Raw genomic sequence first — 14,122 nt, 5'->3', positions numbered from 1 at the left:
TGACATCACTTTGTTGTGGGTCGTTTCCTAATCCCAAAAGGGGGATTTTCAATGCAGTAATCCACCAAAAGCAGAAGAAAGGATGTATTAATATGAACGGCCAATCGCCGGGCTTGATTCAGTGGTTTTACATTCAGTGAGTCACACTGTCAGAACAGAAACCTTCTGCACAATGGGCTTCCTTTAAAGGAGATAGTCGGACATTCAGAGGAATCTAATTATGTCTATTTTCCAGCAAAAATCTTATTTGAAAAAGCCACCATGCTGACAAGCTAGCACAGGCTGATCCAGATAAACGCGATGAAGTCCAAACAGATCAAAGAATATCTACAGCTTACTAAAACCGGAATGGTTTGCGTCTCCAAAACCTTCTAGGCATCATTGTATCAGTTCCCAGCTGTTGTTTTAATTAATCCATTCACTCTGTGCTTGGAAAATACTGCTCTACTTCCAAACTTATTTGCATGTCTGCAGTAGCGCTTAAAGGTTTTTGTAAAATTCCCCCGTTCCATAATTAAAAAGGAAAACAAAAGTAGCAGGTGTGTGATGTTTGTGACTGTTCGCTGTTATTCCACTTGCTGAATCCAGCAGGTGGTTCATGATAACCGCTGAAAAGTATGACTGTGTTTGGTCTGTCTGGGTGAAACGGCGTGTCGCAGTGACAGCAGCGTGTGTTCTGCTGGAATCATCTCTTTGACCCTGAATTAAGTTGAGTGCTGGATGAGCTCTGGCACCCCCTACCTGGTTGGGAAGTGCTCTGATTTACAATACAGGCTGGTGGCGATTAAACAGGATTGTCTGCAAATCACTCAGACGATTCAGTACGATAAAAGACAAAGCGGCGTCGAGCTTCCACTGCTGTTTTCACAGAGATGAGCCACTATAACCACTAGAACGCCACAAATTCATCTGAATATTACAAAAAGACACAATGTGCGAAACTTGTTTCTCAAGGGGAACGACTTGAATAATTAACTGGTTGCAAATTTGAAGATCACTAAAAATGCAAACTGGAATATGTAATGTGAAGATCTGCTTTGAATAAATTAGAAAATAATTTTAAAAACTCCAAATATCTCCTTTACGGGCTGTATTTAGGGGTTAAGAACAAGAGACTTTGTTTATAAGTTTAATAACTTTTCAGGCAAAGACAAAAACTGTCTAATATCAGCGTCTCTCAAAATTGGTAGGTCAGGCTTTTTTTTGAAAATAAAAAAATTAAAAATTAAAATTAAAATTTGCCAGAACTCTGCAATCGGTGCACCCGTAGTTCTACTGGATGTTATTTAAGCTGGGGCAGAAACAATTAATCATATTATTCATGATTAATCGGTTACTGGCATATCAACCAACTTAGCAATTGATTAACCGTAAACTGGAGCATAGAGATTCAAAAACACACCATTTGTGCAAAAAAAAAAAAAAGACTCAGAGTAGTGCTCCTGGCAAAACTGTACAAAAAAAATATATATATATTTTTTTACAAAAGATAAAAAAAATACACAAAAAGAAATGTCATATTGCATTTCAGGCAGTAAAATGTTTATTTTCTTATTAAAAAGGAATTGAATTTGTTCATTTGCATTTTGGTGCATTTCTAATTTTGAATAAAAAAGCTTTAGTTAAATGACTACACAATTAATCCATTAATCGTCAAAAATAATCATTAGAATAATTGAATACTGAAATAATTGTTTGCCGCCTAAAATCTGAATTTTAACAAAAAGTTTGTGATTGCAACCATAAAAGCATTGATTTGAAAATTTGGGTCAATATCAACATCTGATATTAAATTAGCTATTATGGACAACAACTAGGGCTGTAGTGATACAATAATCTTACGATACGATACGATACACGACATTCTGCTCACGATGTGATGTATATTGTGATATTCAGCAAACAATACAATTCAATAAACTTTTGCAATTTTCTGAAACATTTTAGAGGAACAGAGTGATTTTGGTGACATTTTGTGACTTTTATAGAGTTGGATTGAATTAATTTAACTGAAAACTGATTAAAAGCACCAACTACACAATACCTGGCTCTGGTTGGACATGGACACAGACTTAAAGTCGACAACTGGACAAAATGAATTGAAGAAGTGGTGAGAAAACATGTTTCTTTTAATTTAAACAGTACAAACTGTAGCTTACATGCATTTGTAAAGTAAATAAAGTGCACCAAGCACCCTGCTCTGAATAGTTTGATACCTTTTTAACCTCGACACTTAACATCTGAAGGAATCACTCTAAGCCTGATGACCTAATCACTCTCCCGGCGAACCAAGCAGTGAGTGAGCAAGGTGACAGCTGGATGTTACGATACTTGCGGATGAATATCGATTTTTTTCTAGGAAAGAAAATATCGATATATATATCGCGAAATCAATATTATTACACAGCTCTAACAACAACCAATATTTACAGATATTACATGTATTTTTCACAACCGTTTCGACACCGTCGAGGTTAAACAAAAGTGAACAGAAACAGATGACAGAAAGATAAACAATAAATATCGGTTGTTTATATCGGCAGAGATTTATCTGATTGATGCGTTAAAAGCTAATTAATATCAGGTAAAATCAATGTTGGTGCCGTGCATTCATAGTTGCAACCAGGCAAAATAAATTGCTCAAGAGGCGTGAAGACTCTACGCACTGCAGAGTAAGGAAGACAAATAAGGACAGACCATGTAGCTGAATTTTCATGTGAGATTACAGAGAGGGCGGCGGGTCCGTCTATCTTTCCAGCAATGTTTTTTTTTTTTTTTTCTGAAGCTAATTCGTTTGATTATTCATTTGCTTCCATCCCCGTCTCCTCATCTTGCCTTTAGCTCGCACTGAGCCAATTAATTTCTGCGCACTCAGGAGCCGTTTCAATCACTCCGAGCTTTGTGTCCGTCGCGCGCGTCCTCGGTTCCTCCGCGTGCCGTCTCGATCCCACACACGTCGGCTTTCCTTCTGATCAAACCGACGACGCGGACATGAATAAAACATCCTAATGTGTTTGTATTTACGAACATGCCAGACAGAGTTGAGTAATAACACTGCTTATTGATGTAGTCTGCACAGATGGCCCTGGAGGGGTTGTGTGTGTGTGTGTGTGTGTGTGTGTGTCCCGTACCTCGTTGCCGTACATCATGAGGTGGTGGGTGGTAATGAGGGCTTTGAAGACCACCACCCAGCTTGAGTTGGCTGTTCTCTCGAAAAGAGTGTCTGCCAGCTGGGGAATGTTCACGTTCATCTCATTGGTGCAGTGGATCAGATCTGCAGCACAGACACACACAAGCAAAACAAGTTGGTTAAAAGCAACAATACAAACCTGCAAGAAAAAAAAAAAAATCAAATGAAATTTCAACTTTAGAAAGACGGCAATAAAAAAAAAATTACTCCTGACTTTCCATTCTCTGGAGAAGTGTTAGGAGAAGTTCAGGTGTCAGTCATTTACAGACCGGGGAGGGAAAATTCAACTTCGGGGTCCAGAAATGTCAGTTCTATAAAAACCAGCAGCCCCAGACATCAGAGCCAGACGGAGCGCTATAAGATCCTAGAATGTTCCAACACTGACAGGTACCTGTTGCAGAGTGTCTGTGATCTTTAGGACTTTTACAATGTTTCTCTATTATAAAAACCATCTAGGTTTCTTATTATTGTATTTTTAAAGGCTTTGGATCAGATTCTGATAAGGCTGTTCACAATTTCCTGAAAAACAAAGTTTTAATTCTTCCTAAATGAGGAGGCCAATAAAATCTGAGTCCAGCTTACTGTGTGTGAAAGAAGGAAAAGTCAAAGTTGTTGGGAATATCCTCCTCTCTATTTTATATCAACACATTAAAGAAACTTCTAACATTATAACATCTATGGAGCATACAGAGAGGAACTGCTTGTTGATGGTAATCAAACTTTTTTCAGCTTTGCTGACCCTGACGAGGAACGATTCAGTCAAAAACCCAAAGAAAAAGATCAAACTTGAGCAACATCAGGTCATAACAATTACACTCTTCAGTGTGGAAGTGATTTCTGAGTGAAGACGACTCAAAATTAGCTATTTTCAGTGACAGTTTGTGCTTCAAATGAAATAAGTGGAAGACAAAAGCAGTAACTTTTAGATTAGATAAAGTAGTATTAGCTAACGTGCTGAAGGTTGAGTAAAGTAGTATTGGCCAACCTCTCGAATGTTAGCCAATATTGGTTTAGCAAACCTTCAGCATGTTTTGTAGAGTATTAGCTAACACGCTGACAGTTAGCTAAAGTAATATTAACAAACCTGCTGAAGGTTAGCTACATTTTTAAGCCATTTAGCTCAGTTATGAAACATAAGAGCCATAAATCACTGCGCATCTGACATGTTTTGCAAAAAGATCCAGTCAATGGTTAAGATTGGCGAGAAAACAATGACAAAAACAATGCTGCTTTGTAGAAACATATGCTGGATTTTGGAAGGACTTGGTTCATAAGACTGGAAGAGTTAGAGAGCAATTTAGTAACATGATTTACTCTTCAAAAAGAAAAAAAAAGCTATTGTAAAGAAACTAGTTCTTATAGAAACGGCAGAGAGAATTTCATCACCTCAAAAAATACCATCACAGATTTGTGGTAAAAAAATTAACAGAATTTTAAATATTATAAAAATAAAAGCCAAACATTTCTACACTTTAGTCAACAGAAAAAAAAAATCTAAAATAAAGGCTAAGTAGCATTAGCTTAACGAAAAACACTGAATAACTTCCTACTAACAGGAAGAATTAAAAAATGTTGACAAGATTGAATGAATCTGCTTATTAGGAAATGGGTTCCTATTTTTACATTTGAACGTTTGTGGTACACAGGCAGCAGCAGCAGCAGCAGCAGCAGACTCCTATAGTTAAAAGCAGCTGGCCCCTGCCTGGAAGCCCTTTTGGACAACAACTAACAATAACTAGCTCTGCTTCTCAACACATCGATTTTTACTGCAGGCTGCATGAAGCCCTGCGAGCTAAACACAAGTTCAAAAATCAGCCAGCTTCAACTTTCATAGTAGACGGTATGAATTACAAGCATGAGCGAGGGCGATGGACACAAATGGTATTGTAAATCAAGGCTCCTTTAAGGCACAACGGAAACACAGTTTAGTGCAGCTTTTAATCAAAGACTCCAGTAAACGGTTTACAAGATCACAGCTGAGTGATTTAAAGTGTGAGATTGAATTTACATTTGCATTTTGACTTTTTTTTTCTTATAAAATGCTTTTAAGCGCTTATGATATGAATATTTCTCTTTTTTTTTTTTTTTTAAGAAAAAAGCAAAAAGGTTTTTGCTCTTATTTTCTTTGATGTCCTGTAAAGCACTTTGGTAGTATACAACAAAAGCTTAATATTATAAAATAAATAAATACTGTTCTTTTGAACTTGTGGGTAACCGGTATAACACTGATAAATGTTTGGCTTGAGTTAGTTTTAACTCATATAGCTCATGTAGCTGATTTTTTTTTCTGTTATTAATCAGCATTTTACCGAGCAGATTGCAAATTCATTGGTGTTGTTGCTCTTTTTTAGTCAATCTGTGTTTGTATGGATTTTAGTTTCTGGTTTAGATGAATTGAATGTTTGGAAATGCATATTAAATTTTCCCATTCCATCTTTTAATATGGTGCATATTGTTCTCAGGAAGATAAGGATTTCTTATTTAGCTTTCCACAGAGCAAAACTGGTTGATTTATGAATACTGACAATTTTACTTTGCTTAATATTTGAACGTTTGTGGTACACAGCAGAATAAGAACTGCACACAAACCACAGCTTAATGCATTTATGCAAAACTAGAGAAAAAACACTGGTCTTTACTACAGGCAAGACTCGCTACTGAATCCAACAGGGAGTCAGTAGATGCCATTTATGCTATTAAGCATAAAAACAAAGGTTCTTAGTAGCTTTAAAATAACAGTAAAATTCCTTTTGGGTACTGTTCCATTCTGCCACAGTACCTATGTGCAAGACAAACGTGAGCAAAAGCCCTGAGAATGTGTGTCGTTTAGAAGAAAAGCCGGGCGGTGCTTTGCCATACCACAGAGTTTCAAACACCGAGGGACAAGAGGCAGCACACTCCGATAAGATCGTCAAGAAAACTATATTTTTTTTACAAAGAAAGTCTTTGTGAGGTTGCGACAAAGTTTATTGGAACATAAATTAGAACTTCAAAGTGAACATGGCATGAGTTTTATTAATGAAAGGCGGAGCCTCGGCTCGATTTTTTTTCTAGACGTTCAGTCAACCGCTGAGGATGGGGAGGAGAAGCAGCCTTTTGGGTAAATGAGGGAAGTTACATTAACCTGAACACACTGAGAACAGATGAAACGGCCCGTCTCTTTGAGAGGGAATGTGCTGAGGGCAGCAGGAGAGCACAAAGAACTGTTTTTTTTTTGTTTTCTTTGTCGTTTCAGAAATTAGACCGATGCAAGAGAGCTCGGCTTTTTGCTCAACTTGCTCCATTTCTTACTTGCAAATGTTCATTCATATCGCTCTTCTTTTATTTAGTTGTGCATTTGCAACATGCACATGCCTCACAAACACCAAGCTCCATGTAAATTCCTCTCAAATAAATGAATATTCCAAGTGCCCAAGAGCCCCAAAACTGAGTGTGTTTTTTTCCCCTCTTTCAGGAAGACTTTTCTTGTAGATTAGTCATGGGAAATGAGCTCTTTTCAAGTTTCTATTTGTATCGCTATAGAGGAATTTGCAGCATGACGAGGTTGTATTAATTTACACTGCAGGTCTCCTTCAAGTTCATGCGCGTCGCAATGCAAACACTGTAATAATACAGTAGAGTCAGAACAGGAACGGAGACCTTCCACTGCCCTTGGCATGGCCGACTTCACACAACACTGAAACCGTTTAAGTCCAGACGGCAAACGCCGGCATTCAACCAAACATGAACTTTTTAATACCGACGATGATAATATTGAGATTCACAACTTGGAAAGTTATTTTAAGACCCTAAATTTGTTTTAAACTTTCATAGTTTAAGGGTGGATTCACATCAGCCCGGTTTAGTCCGGTTTAAACAAACTCTGGTTCGGTTGTCTAGAAAGCCCGGTTTGTTTGGGGAGATGTGAATGCGCAATTGAACTCTGAAGCAAACCAAAACTGTAAACTCTGGTCCGCCAAAAAACGTAGTTTTTGATTCAGTGAACGTGAAGTCTGGTGAAGGTCCGAATTCATATTTGGACGTGTGAAAATGAACTGCAGCATCTGGAATTATGGTTTTTATGCAATTTTGCAATTATGCAATTTTGGTCCCTAATCAAACAGTCTACTGGATTATCAGGTGTGAAAACACCCTCAATTACACACAGATAGACTGAATTTACTAACTGAAGTTAACTAGTTTCCATTCATTTTCTTTAGCGATATTAAAGTTAAGGTGATTGAACATGTATCCAAACACCTTCCAATGTCTTCTGAAAAAAACTGACTTGACTGTCAACAAGCAGCAGCTGATGAATAAACGTCTTTAATTTGTACATGATCTCAGGGTGGGCAACACGATCTGACCGCAGCCCAACAGCTTGGCTGCCTCTCACCGTTCTTGGCTTTAATGGAGATCGATTTGAGCCGACGCATGTTCAGGTCCCCCCAGCTTATCGTAATGATTCAGTGTCTCCGCTCGCCGCATGCAGGTAACATAGCGAGTCTCTCAAGTGCAAATCATCAATACACACGCACGTTCGAATTGATCGTTCACATCATATCTGCTTTTCCGTTTGGGTTCGGATCCCTTCGGTTTCTTCCACGTGTCTTCGTCTCTTCTTGAGCTCCTCCTCTTTCCCCAGCATCCTTTTTGTTCTTCTCCACAGGACATTATGAGCTGCCAGCTCTCACACCTGCTAACTACAGAAGCGGCTTCTCGTTAGGCCGCCGAGGCAGGGGAGGCTCCTGAAGGAAGTCTTCATCTTTGTAATCAGGCACCTGTCGCCCTTTCCTTTCCCTTCGCCATGTTGTGTCATTCGAACGCACGGCAGACGGCCCTCAGTCCAGGTTTGCTCCAAATCATTCACTCAATGTGGCACTTCTCTTTTTTGACATACACACATCAGGAGGTGGGCCTCTCAGTCGATACAAATGTGACTGAAGCTGTGCAATACCAAGGTGTGTCACAGTGCTACCCGCCCATTTGGCTACAGTTGGCGACTGTCAGCGTTTAGCTGCTAAATGAGTGGATCTGAATTTTAAATGTTTCGGTTATATCCAAGAAAGAGCCTGGAATCGACTGGAAACAATTCGCATTGCTAAACTGGTCTTTTTTATATCTCATTTGCTTTCTCTTTATTTGCAGCTACTCCTTCTTTTAAGTGTTTCTTCTATCCGTCTGTCTGGGCTTGGTTTTTCTCAAAGCTCATGTTTTTTCATTAAGTCTGGAGTGGTGTTGCGGAAAGTGAGAGAGGGAGAGAGACGGAGTACTAAGAGTAGGGCTGATTAGCTCCACAGGGACGCCGGTGCACCAGTGTGTATGTGTGCTGGCGATAATGTAAAGAGGGTACATGTGCCGACTTAATCAGCCGGAGTGGAAAGCATTAGATGCTACTGATCCTGGACCTGGGGGAGAGGGACAAAAAAAGAAAATGGGGGGAAGTAAATGCAACTGAGGCACAGAGAGAAAGAGAGGAGTTGAACAGAGAGGAATAAGGGGAGGAGGGCGACGGTAAATAAAAAGAGAGATGTGTAACCGAGTGTGGAGGAGATGAGAAGAGATGATGAGCCATGTGAAACATGAGTGTCTCTTCATCCGGACAATTTGCAGGAATCCACAACCCCAGCGCTCTGCTAGCTCTCGCTTTGCCTCCTCCACTCCTCGTCGAAAGCAAGACAAGAGACGCAGATGAGAAGCTCTTCTCGTTCTGCTGCACCTTGAGCAGCTAAACCAAGAGAATGAGTAAACAGCGAGACATCGATCCCAAGTCCGACCGGGCTAATTGGGGCCCGTGGGTTGCACAGTAATTAGTCAACGGAGAGCCGGAGCACTCCATTGATGAGAAAATTATACAATGTAAACAATCCGACTCGAAATGAGATCTCTGAGGCAATCGCGTGGGGTTTATTTTGCCTGAAAACTTGGTTAGGTTACGCAATCTTTGTTAGAAGGGCCCAGTCAAAGTAAAGCAATTAATGATCCTTTCTATTCCGATGATTCATAATATTTGACTGGGAATTTTGTTTACCGAGAATTCATAATCCATGTTACTTATGGTTTCCAATTGTGTGTGTGTGTTTTTTTTTTTTTTTATTTCCGATTCATTTATTGTTTTCAGTTGTGTTTTATTTTGGATATTTAAAATGTCTTCCACTTCCAATATGAAGTTTTCTTTACTAAATTCAAGTTTATTAGTCTTTGAGATGGAGAACTGGCATTGTTATGCCATTATCAACGTTACTTGAAAACTGCCCTAAAAAAACACATTTAGTTCCAAACCAGGCAAAATCTAAGAATTAATGATTCACGATATTAACACCAACATCAATATCGTCCAACAGTAATTTTTTTAAACATACTGGTATCGGTATATATAAAACTGGGCAGATAATAACAACCGATATTTTTAACCATCTTGTTGCCGTTTGGTTCTGGTGAGGGAGGAGAAGAGTTTGGTCATGTGGTATTTGCTTGGGCATGTAATAGTGCTAATGGTGATGCCGCAAAGGATTGTGGGGAGTTGAAAGCTGTGAGTCACTGGTGAAGTCAGCAGGGTTTACAATTTTCTTCAAGGTGTCCAAAGGGCAAAATATATAAACATCAGCATACAGTTATAATTAGAGGTGTCCCAATCCAATACTGATATCAGAAATTTGTCAGATATCAGCCAAAAAACACAAGTATCTGATTATCTTGGCTTGCATTTAAATTCTTCAATCTCCAGTATTCCAGCATTTAGTCTGCCCCAGCATTTCTATTCAGTAGCGCTTGTATCCCACATGAAGACCCACTGGCTAATAATAAATTGCTCAGTTATCATACCTGTTGTTGATTAGGTATGATATCACTTGATCAAGTCTTTTTCAACATGTCACACTACAAATTAAGCAGTAAAAGTATGCCTAATATCGAATCGGGTCAATGTCGGTATCGGCCAGTACTCATAGCTCTGCTATCAATCTCATATCAGAAGTGGAAAAGTAGTATCTGGACACCCCTTGATTCAATATCGGCTAAAATATTGGTTATCGGTCATAACTGCAATATTCAATTTGGATGTAATACATAAAATATGTTTATTACAAATAAATAAACATTATATATATATAATCAGATTTTTATGGAAAATTAAACAGCTGTAAGAATCTTGGTGGTTTTCTGCCCTCAGACCACCAAGACTCGTACAGCATAAAGCAGGTTTGCTAGCTACCTTGGTATTCCCCTCACACACACACACGTGAAAAACAAATGCTCAGTAAGTGTGATCTCATTCTCAACAGTGACCCTCTCTGTCCCTCCCCGAGCCGAGGTCCATTGTTACTTGTCGACCGCTGACCTCTGTGCTCTCTGGATGAAACAAGCGGAGACTCTCCGGTCCGGTGTGGAAGCTGGAGGGACCAGGCTCAGGGTCCAATAATGATCACCAAGAGAAAATTCACTAACATTTGTCTATGTTATTGTTGAACCTCTCTGAGGGTGATTCTGTACTGAATAGTCGTATAATGCTGAGTGATATTCTGAACGCAGGATGTTTGTTAGCGTGGGTTCTGACAAGCGTCTTATTAAACTCTCTAGTATTATATTTTGTAAAAAAAATAAAAAAAAATAAGCACAACTACATCTTTTTGGTGGCTCATGTCTGCACAGAAAGAGTTGGTGATTTGAACAACAGATGATTAAATAATTTAACAATAAGAATCAGATGATTTTGCTTGTATGATTGACCTTGATTGACTAGACACCCAAAAGGGCTAAATTACTAAATTAGTTGACATTTCAGTAATTGATTCATCACGATTAATCGTTTCAGGCCCAGTACACAATACTTTAATAACATTTTTTAAATTTTTGAATTCTAGATTCCCCATTTTTAATATCCATATTTGTGCCCAAATATGGATATCTGGGCACAAAACATCATCCTAGTTAGATTAGACCCGTTTTCTTAAAATTATCTGTGGCTTCTTTTCCCCATATCAGGGCAAATTTGGATAATTTCAAATCTAGGTTTCTGCTTAACTGTAAGACAAACATCTAAATGATCAAGGAATATGATCATTTAGATGTTTCATGATTAGAAAATCATTTTTTCAATATCAGCAGAAATTCTCTTCAGAAAACACACCAACAGAAAATTATCATAAGTGCATTTGTGATAAGAAAGAGTTGCTCCTGCTTCCCATCTGTTCAACCCGGCTACAGAAGGTCATCAGGGATATAAATGTACTAATCTGTACACACACACACACACACACACAGACAGACAGAGTATTGTCTAGACGTCTTTCTTTAGCTTTCTAGAGCAAAAAGCAAAATGCATAGTCTTTTCCTGCTGCTGGTATTAGAAGATGCGGTAAACAACCCAGGATTCCTAAGATTGTTTCATCAACCAGAATAAAAAACAAGGACGTCTGGACACTGTGCAGATGGACACTGTTCTCTCATTTTAGCATGATTTCTTATTTTACAGTGTTTCCAAAACAGTGGATTTTGTTCCTCCTCCTGCAGGTTCAGATAAGGACGTTTAGCAGCACACACTGCTGCGGTATCTCAAGAAGTTAAGCTTATAATGATCGTACTAAACCAATAGCTCTCATCTTATTGGCGAGTCCCTAATGTAAGACATCAAATTACCATAATGACTCAAAAGTTGCTCCATTATCTGCAGTAAACAGTGTTAAATAATGCTACAGTATTGGTGAAACATGCTGAGTGGACCACTCCTGAGCCCAGTTGGTCTCTTTTACTGGGCTAAAGTCCTTGCTGTGCATTGAGAGCATTTTCCAAGGGGGTTCTGGCTAAATCCTGAAGCACCCCGGCAACGATTACACAGCAACAGACCTGGAAACGGCCCTCAGTTCTGGCTTCTCGTTCTTAAGGACACTACGGGACATGAGAGCCTTATTTATCATGCCCGACACAGTTTAATCTCTCTATATAGTTCAGTGGCTTTCTTCTATTTATGCCATTCGCTGGTCTTAAAATGCAGAACGGAGAGAGAGCGAAAGCCCAGACGGAAGTGCTGGTTCACATAGCTGAAATTCCTAAAAGACGGCTATGTAGACAATCTGGAAAAAACAGAGGAGGTTCTAAAGCTTTAGCCACCATGAACCAACATCGTTTCCCTTTGTGCACCTATTGGCTGTGAAATAATAAATGTTGATTAAAGCCTGAAATTGGACAGAAAATAAAAAGCTCAAAACGAAGTTAAGCACCCACAAAGTCTGGATGAAATTAGGGACAAATGTAGAGCAGGTTTTTCTTAGATGAATATGGTTTTCTGATTTAGAAACATTACGCTTTTTTTTTCTCCACCCAACATAACAGTTAGAAAATTTGAGAAATTACAAAAGCATTGGCACATTAAAAACAGTTGGTGATCAGAGATAATTTCAGTGCTGAAGGGCAAGTCGGGTATTCGAAAATCTAACACGACAACTTCCACAGTCTTTGGTGTGGAAGTTGTCACTGAGGGAAGACTCAAAGGCAGCATTTTCACCATACTTAGCTTCTACTTAGCTTCATAAACATTAATATTTTCTATGACATTGCAACATCTATGGAGGTCACTCGGGCTGCAGGAAAGTGAGAGAGAGCTTAATAACAAAAGTTTCCTTTTTTGTTTTATCCTTTTGGGCTTCCAACCTGCGTGTGTTCTGGATTTCAGAGTTATAGTAAGGCCTCATATTCTCAAATCTACATGCAGAGACTGGTGTTTTAGTAATGGCCGCTAAGCTAACCATTGTAATCCTTCATAAAAGATGGTGTAGACAAATTAAAATGCCATCTCTAGCTATTTTATCTGTTAGACCTTAACAAAACAAAATTTTACAATGAAACATCATCTTTCTGTTGAAGGAAGGCAAGAAATTTTAAATATTTTTCATATGTCCAGTCATCTTATAGTTCCTCAAGAGAAATCAAAATCAACTTTTATTGACAAAATTTAAGATTTATAAAAAACTGATGCTCAGAAAGTGGCTACACAATTTGGATCTGTGCATCTGCAGCCATTACATAATACAGAAAAATGCAGAAATGAACAATCTGACCTCAAGCAACAGAGCTTGTTAGTAAATCTCTAGCAGGTTTATAAGACATCCTGTTCCTGGAAACCTTCACTCACCTTAATGTTCCCATCATTAGTCTGCATGTGTAATAAATGACCTCCAAATCAAACAACTCTTCCTGGGTGTGTGGCGTTTTCTTTTTTTCTTTGGCAGTGGCAGTTCATCAAGATTACAACAAAGGCAAGGCAATGTTTTTAGTGTCTTATGTAAGCATTAAAAAAAAATACACATGGCAGCTGATGCACGGTTAAAACCCATTCTTATTCAACCAGTCAAACAACTTAGAGTTAGACACACAAAATTATATCCATTGGCAAGTTTTTATTCAGCAGATATAGCAGCGATATATGAAAGGTACTTCATAAAAGATTTATAGTCTCAATACTCCCTTTGGAACAAAATTGGGGAAAATTCATTTCTGATTATTATGGAGTTCAGAAAATGAACACCACCTGTGTTGCTTCAAGGAATCCAACACTTTGCATAAAGCGCCTTCAAGAGGCCAGAAACTTAACAGAAAAGGTTTTAATGACGGCGGCTGGGTTGAAGGACGACGTCTCTGAGTACCGAGCCATCCTTGCCGTCCTGCTCGACCCGTGGGGAATTGAGATTATTGAGCTTTAATAACAGCTACCTGAACATGAGCATTGCCTCAGAGTTGACTGACCTTAATTCGAAGTCTGTGCAGGTAGCGGACGTGCGTGCCCAACAGACGTATGCAGATATAAAAAAAAAAAAAAACAGACACTGAAAGGGCCCAGGGGGGCTGCAGCCCCAATCTGTTGAAGATTAACACTCCCCTGGTATCAGCACCTTGTCTGGCATTGCAGTAATCTCCTTCCCTTCCCCATATGTCTTTGTGTTACAGACTGTTAAAAAG

General features: G+C 38.8%; 1 protein-coding gene across 5 annotated transcripts in view; it reads right to left on the bottom strand.

Annotated features, from left to right (window-relative positions):
* Nucleotides 1–14,122, bottom strand: part of LOC103144644 (phosphatidylinositol-binding clathrin assembly protein) — a 99,619-nt gene that overhangs the window by 67,298 nt on the left and 18,199 nt on the right. For all 5 annotated transcript variants that reach the window (XM_016676216.1, XM_016676217.1, XM_007561721.2 and 2 more), the window contains exon 2: nucleotides 3,132–3,274. In XM_016676216.1, the coding sequence (XP_016531702.1) occupies nucleotides 3,132–3,274 (143 nt within the window). The remainder of the gene's footprint in view (nucleotides 1–3,131; nucleotides 3,275–14,122) is intronic.

The sequence above is a fragment of the Poecilia formosa genome, unplaced genomic scaffold (assembly GCF_000485575.1).
Source record: "Poecilia formosa unplaced genomic scaffold, Poecilia_formosa-5.1.2 Scaffold130, whole genome shotgun sequence".
In the NCBI taxonomy this organism is placed as follows: domain Eukaryota; kingdom Metazoa; phylum Chordata; class Actinopteri; order Cyprinodontiformes; family Poeciliidae; genus Poecilia; species Poecilia formosa.
The sequence above is the reverse complement of the archived record's forward strand: the minus strand, read 5'-3'. Positions and strand labels throughout refer to the sequence as shown.